This window comes from Mytilus californianus, unplaced genomic scaffold (assembly GCF_021869535.1).
Source record: "Mytilus californianus isolate M0D057914Y unplaced genomic scaffold, xbMytCali1.0.p SCAF_4, whole genome shotgun sequence".
Classification (NCBI taxonomy): Eukaryota; Metazoa; Mollusca; class Bivalvia; order Mytilida; family Mytilidae; genus Mytilus; species Mytilus californianus.
In genome coordinates this window covers 54,959,530-54,972,754 of record NW_026262690.1, presented here as the reverse complement: position 1 = coordinate 54,972,754, position 13,225 = coordinate 54,959,530, and the positions used below count along the sequence as shown (strand labels likewise).

General features: G+C 31.9%; 1 protein-coding gene across 1 annotated transcript in view; it reads right to left on the bottom strand.

Annotated features, from left to right (window-relative positions):
* LOC127698454 (thioredoxin domain-containing protein 16-like) overlaps positions 1–13,225 on the bottom strand; it is a 43,043-nt gene that overhangs the window by 21,786 nt on the left and 8,032 nt on the right. The window contains exons 3-8 of the mRNA XM_052201906.1: positions 12,961–13,115; positions 11,737–11,858; positions 7,145–7,235; positions 4,773–4,929; positions 3,253–3,416; positions 2,756–2,837 (exon numbers count right to left, since the gene is read on the bottom strand). Of these exons, the coding sequence (XP_052057866.1) occupies positions 2,756–2,837; positions 3,253–3,416; positions 4,773–4,929; positions 7,145–7,235; positions 11,737–11,858; positions 12,961–13,115 (771 nt within the window). The remainder of the gene's footprint in view (positions 1–2,755; positions 2,838–3,252; positions 3,417–4,772; positions 4,930–7,144; positions 7,236–11,736; positions 11,859–12,960; positions 13,116–13,225) is intronic.

Genomic DNA, 13,225 nt, shown 5'->3' with positions numbered 1-13,225 from the left:
TACCTCTATGTTCAATTTTTAGCCATGGTGGCCATCTTGGTAGGTGGGCATGGTCATCGGATACATTTTTTAAACTAGATACCCTAAGGATGATTTAGGCCAAGTATGGTTTAACTTGGCCAAGTAATTTGAGGAAAAAATTATTGTAAAAGATTACAAAAATTAACAAAAAATTGTGAAAAATTGACTTTAAAGGGCAATAACTCCTTAAGGAATCAATTGAAAATTATGGTCATGTTGACTTATATGTAGATCTTACTTTGCTGAATATTTTGTTTACAGTATATCTCTATATATTATAATATTCAAGATAATAACCAAAAACTGCAAAATTTCCTAAAATTACCAATTTAGGGGCAGCAACCCAACAATGGGTAATCTGATTCGTCTGAATATTTCAGGGCAGATAGATCTTGACCGATGAACATTTTTCCACCCCATGTCAGATTTGCTCTAAATGCTTTAGTTTCAGAGATATAAGCCAAAAACTGCATTTTACTCCTATGTTCTGTTTTTAGCCATGGTGGCCATCTTGATTGGTGGGCAGGGTCATCGAATACATTTTTTTAAACAAGATACCCTAAGGATGATTTAGGCCAAGTTTGGTTTAATTTGGCCCAGTGGTTTCAGAGAGGAAGAGTTTTGTAAAAGTTAACAACGACGGACGATGACGACGGATGACAGACACCAAGTGATGAGAAAAGCTCACTTGACCCTTTGGGTCAGGTGAGCTATTAAATGGAGAATGTGTCCATGGGACACAGATGATGCCCCCGCTTGCATATAACATTATAAACGGCATAACTAGAGAACTGTAGAAGTGACACCACCCAAAATCGAACTTGATCTGTGTTTTATGGTAATCAGCATTGTGTTTAAGTTTCATAACATTTGGATGAGACAAACTAAAGTTAGAGAACGGAAACTGATTTTGGAACAATGTAGATGGACAGACAAGGGTAACACTTGATGCCCCCTCTGCCTAGTGGCGGGGCAAAAATATATAACCTGTATAAATATAGGGAAGGCATGGGACTTAACTGGAAAATTGTGACTACTTCCGAGTAACTGAAAATCAGGACAGAATTGTTTGGCAAATAAATCTTTCAATAGCACTGTCAATTATGCTACTTTTTCTTCTCTTTCCCAATTACTACTTCCTGCATACAACAACCAAACTAGAAAATGGTATCTATCTTCACATGTTCACGTTTTCTACATTCCAAAATCATTTTAGTTATACCCATAATTTATAAAGGTTTTATTTACACTAAAGTTACAATATATTACTGTTGTATGTGCATGCTCAAAATAATATAATACTGTTAATATCGTTGTGTATATATATATAAACAAGTCTAAATTGAAAACAACGTTCAAACCTATGATTGAGTTGGATAAAAACCGCAATTTTTATACGTGTGTATGCAAAACAAATTTCTTGGTAGAGGGGTCTAAATACAGCACATTCAACATTTTCCAAAAGACCAAAAAATATATATATATATACACAAGTCTAAATTGAAAACAACGTTCAAACCTATGATTGCGTTGGATAAAAACCGCAATTTTTATACGTGTGCATGCAAAACAAATTTCTTGGTAGAGGGGTCTAAATACAGCACAAACAACATTTTCCAAAAGACCAAAAAAGTGAAATAGTATATTTTAACAAAACACATTTGACTCGCAGGTCGAACAACAGATGTTCTTAAACCCTGCTGACTGCCTTGGCGATTTCCAAATGAACAGATCACCAGATGTAACAAAACAGATCTTAATTATTAATTTAATACCAAACAGAAAACAATAAACTTGCGGAAAAGATGGTATACCGCAAACATGAGGCGCAAAAATTGGTACACCATATCCGGATTTCAACAATTAATGTCTCTTCATTGATGTTAGGAATCGAAACGGTATTTGGAAGGCCATATAATTTACCTCAATTAAGAATTGACTCTTGAATTTTGAAGAGTTGAAATAGGATGAACGGATTATATAAACCCGAAGGCAAATATAATACAAGCCCAAACGAAAAATTATAAAAAAGTCTAAATTGAAAACAACGTTCAAACCTATGATTGCGTTGGATTGCGTATATATATATAAATATAGAAGACTTCAGACATTTTGTAAAACTTGTACTTGATCCTATTTGTAGCATTAATCAATAGACTGTTTTCATATTACCACCTTTTGCCTCCAGAGTATATAATTTTTCAACAGGTTACCTACTTTGTGGTAGAACATTCTGGTACTAGGTCAAATAGGAGCAACTAAAAGAATTAAAATCAAGCTCACAATCGGTGCAACTTGGGAAAAAAATAACTGTTTTCCAATTATTTTGTCGTGTATAGAAAACATAGAATATAACTAAGCAACTCTGTTGGAAATCTGACAAAGTGGTGTTCAAAAAATCAACATACAATTGATGTGTCAACTTCAAAACATGACCCATTATAGTCCATACATTATACACTTATCATCATATAAGGGGGATTAAAGATTAATCAATGTGTTGTTATCAGATGCCATTGTCCCCTGATATCAGTCCAGCCCAAAACTAACTTTGGGCTGCTCCAAATGATGATATAAAAAATACCATAAATAATTCATACTTATATTTCATGAATTATCATTTGTTTTCCTCGAGGTCAGGATTTTTTTTTTCTAACCATTAAATGATTTATAAAAGATATGTTTGACATGGCAAACAAAAAATCTCTTTTGAATGCCTGGATCAATAACAAACCATATTTCTTTTATGAAATGCCACAGCAGGAAAACTTCCATCAATAACAAGTTCTCTTTTTTCTTTAGGTGATACATTGTCTCTGCAATATAAAATGCATTCTATACAATGCTATAATTTAAAGCAGATGAAACAGGTGTTATTTTTGTTTAGGTCATAAAATTTACTTTTTATTTTTTAAAGTAATTTGTAAAAGGGTCAATTTAGGTCATACCACCAAGTTACTTATTAACTCAAAGACCTTGAGTCAGTAAAACATACAGGTAAAGTGATTAATCAAGGTGATGGTAATTCAAATGTGTTTGCATACACATAAAAAAAATTTAATTTGTGTGTATTTATTTCACAAAAATATCCCTACAGTATACTTCATGAAAATAAATATACTGAGAGAAAAAATTCATATACAATAGTCTAACTCTGGTGAAACGTTGTCTCATAGGCAATCATACCACATCTCCTTTATTATATCCTAATTACTATATGATATAACTTACACATCAACAGCAACTATTCCCAGATTTGTGAAAAAAGCATCAGCTGTGTCATTGGCTGCACTTAAAACAGTGTCTTTAGAATCTTTGTCATAGAAGAAATATCCTACAGGTGGTCCTTTATCTTGATAGAAGGGTATCTCTATATCTTCAGAAGGCATCATAAACTGGAAAATGTTAACATTATATATAGTTGTCTCATTGGTAATCATACCACATATCCTCATACTTATATTAGTCAATTATAAAGCTAAATCTATACCTATTCTCTCTTTTTTGTGGTATGTATTATGTTTTCTTGATTTTAAAATGATAAATTCCACAATAACTCAATATTTCCATAAAATGTATTTAAAAATAAATGGAGAATGTGTCCATGGGACACAGATGATGTCCTCACTTGCATATAGCATTATAAAGGGACATAACTAGAGAATTGATAAAGTGATGCCACCCTAATTCGACCTTGATCTGTGTTTTGTGGTAATAAGCATTGTGTATAAGTTTCATAACATTTGGTTGAGGCAAACTAAAGTTAAAGAACGGAAACGAAAAATTCAGCATATTTTCCATTTATGAACTCCAGAACGGTAAAAGCGACACCATCCAAATTTGTACTTGATCTGAGTTTTGTGGCAATAAGCATTGTGTATAAGTTTCATAACATTTGGTTGAGGCAAACTAAAGTTAGAGAATGGAAACCAATTTAGAAACTAATTTATGTTCTCCGCTATTGCGGGCGGGGGCTTAAAAAATGTCTTTGAAATTATTTCAAAGATTTATTTTCAGTTGCAGTGACCACCATGACTTTAATGGCATGCATTTCAAAGCATCTTTAACAATGATAGAGATAATTTAAGACCATATATTGCAGAGATTAAATGTTATTGAAACAAGAAGTGTATGTAGTAAATATAATACAGAGCAATAGACTTCAAAGCAAAATTTATAAGGGTTTTGTTCTTCTCGTATAATTTAGATGGCATGATACTAAAACCCTAATGTGAGGGATCGTGGTCGATTTTCATATGATGAAGGCATTATTTTTCAATCAGTTTAATTGCAGTCTGGAGATGGCATGTCAGTAACTGCTAGTAGTCCTTTGTTAATATATGTTAATCATTGTAATTTTGCTTAGTTTTTCTGTTACCTATTCTAAATTCAAACTCAGACGAAACATGTTTGACCCAGCCGCATTTTTGCACCTGTTCAAGTCAGGAATCTCTAGCCTTTATTAGTCTTATGTGTTTTTTTAAATTTTGGTTCATTTGTATGTTTCGATTTTAGTGTGGCATCCATTTCGTTGAACTAGTATACATTATTGTTTAGGGGCCCAGCTGAAGCTCTCCTCAAGGTGCTTGAATTTCTTATGCGTTGAAGACCCATTGGGCTGTTTTCTGCTCTTAAGTTGGGTTGTTGTCTCTTTGACATTAAGAACATATATAGGTCCAACATTGAAGTACAATACTGAACTGGACACTGTATTTCGTTACCACAATTTGACCACATAAAAATATTCTTACCACTTTTGGGTATGTAAGGCTCTTGACAAAGCTAGCCAATGATGCAAGATCATACTTCTTGCTGTATTTAAAATAGGGACATTTCAGATCCTTTTGGGTCCAATTTTTACATCTAAGTACATATATAGACTTCTCTGTTGGATTGAATGAACTGTCACTGAAATAATAATTTTTTAAGTTGAAATGAATATAACATGTAAATCACAGCTTAAGGGCATCCGATACAGCTTCAAGGGAGTTAACTCTTTGTGCAACATTATGCATTCGAATTCCCCCCAAAACATCACTTTCAGTGGATGTCATGTGTGTAATTTAAAAAAACCTTACTAGAACTATATTCAATATAAATGATGCTCTAACTTATGTTCCTCACACACCTCAACTTCTACGCCCTTAAGATAATTGCATTTGATTCTAACATTTTAGGTATATATACATGGGATGAAAGTCTACGGAAATTATAAGAAATTAAACACAACACAAAATCCAAAACCATAGTTATGGGGGAAGTATAGCCTATAGGTAACATGTGATGTCTTCCAGATATGAATTCAATCATTTTTGCTAGATCAAAAATCATAAAAAATTTCAAAGTTTTCTTCAACTGTAAGCATTCACCCTTATAAGTTTGATTTGATGAATGAAATTCTTTAAAAAAAATTTAAATTTGAATAAAGGATGTTTTGGGGGTATGCCAATGAAACAGCAGCCATCCAACCAAAACAAAATACATCTAGAGGTCAACATATGGTCTTAAACAATACACGAGTGTGTACACAGTACCGGCATGTCTAGCTCTAAATTGCCACAAGTCTTTTACTTAAGCCGTAAAGAAATTCAACAATAAGCAATAACTATACCTGAGACGTTTGGAAGTTGGAACAATATTACTATTTAAGGTACCTCTTTTTAAGCAATACATTACAGTTGAAAAATGTTGCCAATAGTTGCCTTGCAGGGGTAATTGGCGGGAGATGTCGAAATAGTCAGCTAGCCACATTATGTATTTTTCGCTAACGTTGAGGTTACCAAGGGGGGACGCAACTTTTAGGATTAATCGTGATTTATCTTCAAATTTTTTATAACTTGGCTTATCTTTTTTACATAAGTGTAAAAATCCCTAATTTTCAGCCTTGATTTTCTTGAAAACAAGGACGGTCACCTATGTTTTATTTGGTGATTTTTTTTATAACTCGCCCAGGCCTATTAGATATTTCAAAATTATGATGATGATGATGACGGATGGCTACTTAATGTCCAGTGGCAAATTAGTATGCATATTCAGGACGAGAACATGTTATGATGTTAATGTAATATTCATATTGACCCTGCTTTGTACTAGACCGGCACGCTGAACCAGATTTGTAACGTGCTAGTTCACAAGGTAACAGTCCGCAGGAAGACATGTCACCTTACCCGGACACATTATTCTGACTCTGAGCCGACCAGTCTATGCTCTTACTCCTTAATGCCTTAATGATTAGTGGAGAAGCAGCAAATACCAATTCTAAATTCTTTGGTTTGACCTGGCCAGAGTTCAAACCGACAACCTCCCGCACTCGAGGCAACCACGCTTCCTTGAGACCACTGAGGCAGTTTCAAAATTATGAAAATGACAATATAATGTAAAACTGTATCTTCCGCCCTTGACTTACAGTAATTGCAATCTAATATGTTCATCAACTATCTATAGATTTGGAGACAGATTGCAGAAACCTGACTCAGCATATACCTTTATGATTCTATCTTATCTATCATTTTTGTCAATCAATTTCATGAAAATCCTTCCATAGAGTAGTTTTAACTTAATGGCATCATTATGAGATAGTAATTGTTCATTTCAAGAACAAAATTGTTATGGTTTTTGGGGGAATAATAGAGTGGTTTTTTTTTATTTTTTAATTGGTTTTTTTTTTTTTTTTGGGGGGGGGGGGGGGGGGGTGCCCCATGGGGGATTACAAGAATCTGAAATCATTTTTAGGAAACATTTATACTTTGGTAGATGTTATACACTGTAATTAAAATTAAATATGTCTGTTGTCCATGAATAAACTGTTCAATTTAATTGCTTCCCATATACATATTACTTCTGGCATTACATTTTCTACACTGATCATGACAGTGTTGTATGTCAGACCTAAAATTACAACAATAAGACTATAAAAAGTCGCAACTTTTCTACACTTCAAAGCATGAAATTTAGAAATTATGTTTACTTGTCAACAAAGAAGAACTTCAAGCATTCTTTCCTACATTAATATGTATTGTTTAACTTATTGCTGGCTTTTTGTTGTCTGTTATAAAAATTTCCTAAAGTGTTTTTTGTTGTTGTTGTTTAACAATTGTGGAAGTAGTAAAAAACAAATACTTACTTAAGATCTTGTATAGCCTGTTTATTAGTGCACACAGCAAACTTAAATTTATCATGATAAGCAAAGGCCACTTCCATAAAGATCCTATGTTCTATAAATCAAACACATTTTCATTATTTTTTAATCATGGTATAACTTTTAGAGAGTATAACATGTACAGTTAAACCTTTATTAACAAACAAAAAACATGAAAAATACTACTGAGCTGCAAATCAAGGAGTAAATACATATAAAGAGATATATGTGTTTTGTACAAATTAAAGTTATCAATATTTTGTGAAACTCTTAACTTAGTTGGACAAAACAAGCACAGAATTAAAAATTATAACATCAATTCATTTTTCAAAAATAACTAAGTAGTATATGTTTGCATATGTAAATTATAATTTGTACAGACTTTTTGTACAGTTTATTGGGTAAGATTCTATTTGTATTTTTAGGCTTGCATACAATTTCAAGTCCCCAAATATATTTTAGCTTCCTTATATATAAACTTTGTATCAGTGTTAAACCCAATAAACTAAACAAAAGTCTGTACAAATTATAATTTACATATGAAAACATATACTATTTAGTTATTATCACACAATTTCAATTTGTACAAAGCACATCTATCTCCGTATATGTCTTTACACCTTGATGTGCATGTCAGCAGTCTTTTTCATTCAGTTTTTTTTTGGTTATAATTTATCACTGTCATATTAACATGACAACATGCTACAGTCTTGTATTTAACACTAATACAAACTTTAAATTTAAGGACACTAAAAGACATTTGGTTACTTAAAATTTTATGCAAGCCAAATAATACAAATAGAATCTAACCCAATCTAGTGTCCTTGTTTGCAGCTTTAGACCAAATATAGTGTTTAATGTTAGATTGAATTATATAAAACTGTGAGTAAAACATCAAGCTTCTTAATTATAGAAGATCAACTTGTGTCATCTGGTGAAAGACGAAGCATATCAAAAACTGATAAATTGTCCAAAAAGTCTGTACAAATTGTAATTTACACAGTCAAATATATAATGCTGAGTTTTACTTGAAAAATCAATTGATGTTATAATTCTTTCTGTTTGAAAGATTATTTACATACTCAAAGCAAGAGATTATCTAAATAAAGTGTTAACAAGAATACATGTCCATTTGACATAATGGCACACCCACACTTTCTCATTTCCATGTTCAGTTAACCACAAAATCTGGGTTAAAACCATAACTTTGGTATGAAGTTTTAAAAGTTTACATTATAATGAACATGTGTACTAAGATTCAAGTCGATGTGGTCCCAACTTCATAGTAAACTACCATAAAGCAAAACTTTAACCTGCCTTAAACATAAACTTTAACCTGCCTTAACTCTAAACTTTAACCTGCCTTAACTCTAAACTTTAACCTGCCTTAAACCTAAACTTTAACCTGCCTTAAACCTAAACTTTAACCTGCCTTAACTCTAAACTTTAACCTTATTTGGGACAGACGAACAAACAGACAGACACAATGACAAGAAAACATAAAGCCAGTACTATTGTAGATGGGACAACAACAACAATCAAAGTGATCTAAAATCACTAATGGAAAGATTGGAAGAATTGTGCATATAATTTCAATCATATTTTACACTTCCATAGCAGTGATGGTGGACAACAAAAACTTGCTATAGCACTATTGCATATTTGTTAGTTATATTACTGCAGATTTTTAGAATAAGCAATTTTTCAGTAATAGATTTATGTCAGTGGGTCACTAAATTTGCATAATAACTTCTTTTTGATTGCAACTTAATGTTTATATTTTTTGAAACAGAAGAAATTACCTAGTAAAAAAAATATCATTGTAGTTTCTCGGTAAACCTGGGATCAATGGTTAAAGAGACCTGAAACTTAAGTCCTTTTTTCATCTCCCAAAATTAACCTGTGAATTGTTGTTTGGTGGGCATGTCTGTTACTCTGTGTTCAAACATTGCTAAGTATAGCTTATTGATTTTAATTTACACAATAATATATGACATTGAAGATGCATGGTTGACAAAGGGTCATTTTCACATCAATAAACTTAATATGATGTTTTTATTCTATTGTCCAAAGGAGACTTAATTTTTGAGGCAAATTCTTATTTATTTCATTGAAAAAATATATTACCTCACATTATTCAAATATACTAATACCTTCTCTTATAATGCAACCTATTAAAATTATGGATTAATTACAGATAATTGTTGCACAGATTTTGCAAGAAAAACAGACACCACGGATTCTTTACTCATACAGATTTTCATTTTGGTCTTTTCTAAAAAAAAGAGTTATGTATTAATCCTTACTTACCGGTAATCATCTTTCAAACAAGATTTACAGATCGTTTGTTTAATGCAATGTAAATCAAAAGATATATATAGGTAAAGGAAAAAATCTATCATCTGTATATAATTTTATTAAAGAAATCCCCATTTAGTATTTGTTAGTTTTCGATTTAACATGAAGACAGAGACTGACCTATATAGATAAAATTATATCAGATATTAATGAGGTCAAAGTTTGTGTATTGAGTGGTCTGCCATGTTATGTATAAACTCATTTATTTTCATTTCATTTGGTCAATTATGATTGGCATTAAGGAGGAAGAGTCTATATAGAATTCCAATTATTGTCCCACCCTTTGTGTTTAATTGTACCTTGATCATGACAGTTGTCAATCATACTGTTAATGTATCAATACACTTAAGTTAAAAGACAAAACTAAGCCAGAAATTGAAAAAACGAAGTAATGTCTATTCTTTTTGAAAAAAATACTCTAAATTAAGATGTAACCAAATTTCTTTCCAGTTCACTTGTGCATATGTACACAGACATGAGAACAATTGGGAACTTTATGTCAGTGTGTATAGATGTAGTAGCTAATCTGTCCACTTTCTGTTTGGAGGCCGGTGCCTTAGGTAGCAATACAGTTAGGAGTTTGGTTTCGCATTTTGGCCCCGGAGGATTTTTCAAATATGAAAGTTATTGTGTAATAAAATTCATTTTTAGACAGCTGAGTACTAATTTAGCCTTCAAAGGTGGTTTATAAGAACATCAAGATTATATTTTACATGTTTTATGGGCTATTTTCTGTTTGACTCTCCGTATTTTCATAGCTAGACCGGTCATTGGTCCAGAAATTGTAATGTTTGCAAACATTTTTTTTCTACACAAAGTTTTTGACGCAATTTTACAAAAAAATGAGATGAAAGACATATGATTTTCATTGGATTTATTGAAATATATATGTAACCAGTTTCAGAAAAGGTATTACTTGAAGTGATTGAAATTCTACTTTTGGTCAAATTTTGGGGAAATATGTGACATCTTTTCCCCCCTTTTTGCTATATTTTATAACAAAAAAATGCAGATTGTTGCCATGGATACACCAAAAAGAAATTATATTTTACCATTTTATATACTGGATATGAAATCTATGGAAGATTCTGATTACATACATATGCACATATATGACACAAATAGTAAGCTTAATATTGCAAGAAGGCAATGAAAAGGGGATGGTAAAATTTATGAGGGAAAATTTTAATATTTTTTCCTAACTGTTTATTGCTACCTTAGGAAAGAATTGGAACAAGTTCCAATCTTTCCAAAAACCAGAAATTGACAAGGACATACCATTTTCTAAAGTATGGCTTTTAAATATGATTTAATAATTTTGAGTTCTACCAAAATAACACTTTTTTTATTAAACTGTTGACACAGAGATATGTCTCGCTTTTTTGTAATTTTGATAGTACAATGTATAATGTAAATGTTGAAATTAAAATAGCAGTATTTAAACATGTAAACTATGCAAAACATTCAAATTCAATGAACTCGGACAGAAGGTGAAGGGCCAAATAACATCCATGAATATGAGAAATGACAATGCTTTTAAAACTGAATACCAATACCATTGACTTATCATAAGTGGTTCCGGATATATCATAAGTCAGAAGCAGATTTAGGAGGGGGGGCCCAGGCCCCTTTTTTTTGGGGAAAAAATTGGTTGATTACATAGGGAATCACTGAAGCATGACTGGAGCGGGCCCCCTCTTAAACAGTCAGTGGGCCCCCACTTATGAAAATTTCTGGATCCGCCACTGTAAGTGGTTCCTTTTAAACTAACCTAAACGTTAACACAACCTTTATCTTGTAAACTATGCAAAAGTTTCAAAGTCAATGCACCATTATGAGGGTACAGGTCCATATAATCTCCACGGAAATGAGACTTGCAAATTCTTATACAACTACATACCAAATATCTTTGACTTAACATTAGTGGTTCATCTGAAATTGATCTAATCACAAACTTTGACATGTAAACTATGGAAACATTTAGAGTCAATAGATCATCACTGTTGGAAACACCTGTCATAAGCATTTATGATTTGTTGCAACTGTAAATTGAAATATTGAAGAAGGCATTAAATCAAAAGGCATTAAATCAGAAGTCGTTAAAACAGCCCTGCAGAAAAGGTTACAGGAGAGGAGACTATCTCATTGTGTACTAAAACTTTATTTATTTTCACCAGTACTAGTCTAACAACATTGTTGAAGCGAGCCAAAATAATTACCAAATGTCCCGATAGCTTTCTGGTAGGTAAACAGTATATCTTTCTCTCCCTTGTATTTATTTTCATATTCTATCCTCTCTTCCACAGATTGTAGTATTGGTACATCATGGATTAATACTAATCTGAAAGAAATATTTTATGTAGTATTTTTGGTACATTATGTACATCATTGATTAATACTGTAACTAATTTGGAAGAAATATTTTATGTAGTATTTTTAGTACATCATGTACGTCATTGATTAATACTAATACGGGAGAAACATTTTATGTAGAATTTTTGGTACATCATGGAAAAATACTAATCTGAAAGAAACATTTTATGTAGTGCTTTTGGTACATCATGAATTAATACTAATCTGGAAGAAACATTTTATGTATTGTTTTTATAACATGGTAATATTCATGTTAAATCAACTGTTATCAACAAAGGAACAATCTGAAAACATAGTCATTAGCTGATACTAGTAAATTATCATTTCACTCATAATTTCTAATCTCGGATGTATATTGACGGAACAGATGTGCAAAATTTTCTATCCTGCTAGCAAGAAAGAAGAATTCATAATTCTGCCAGTAATGACCATGATGACCTTCCTAGTTGTCTTGGAGAATAAAAAAGGGACAAATATTTATAACAGCTAAAATGGTCAATGTTTCATGAGTCTCATTTGTCTGTTCAAAAAAAATCTTGAAAAAAAACGTTTATTTAAAAGTGTAATTTCTGATGAAAAATATATACCAGGCTACCTGTCGCAATTGATTTTTTAAATCATTACATTTATTTTATTGTCTAAATGGGTGTAATTTATTTCAATACTGAGAAGTATGCAACATGAAACTGAACAACTGTTACACTACATAATAATATCTTATAACAGATACATATGTATGTTGCATTGAAAACATATGGGGACATTAAATCCAATGCCTTGTGTAGAGAGTGTCACACTCTCTGCAGGTTAACCTTTGTAACAACTCTACCAGAGGTTCGTTGGTGACCTGTCCCTAATCAACATACCCTTATTTTAAAGTGACTGTCCAAATTTCCTGCCCTTAATTCTGTCTGACCATACCTTGCAGAACCTACGTTTTGTATTAATTGTTAATCAGTTCATGTTCTGAACATGCATGAAGTATTTGCCACTGGACATAAAGCAAATAACAATTAGTCATAGATGTTTTTATCTAGAATGCTTGGTCATAAAGTACTATATTAACTTACTGTAAAATATTGGACATGATAGAATTAACATCAAACATAGTCTCTAATCCTAGTTCCAACAGAACATGGTTACTACGGTATGTGAAGATTTGGAACTCTGCATTATGCTCATTACACTTTGGTTCTTTGGCTTCATGTAGAATTCCACAATCAAACTAAAGAAATAAAACTTATTTTAATCAAATTTCAAAACATGCAAAGTTTAATAATTCCTACTGATACGAGGGAAAGGCCTTTAAATTAATAGGAATAGAAATATTGAGAC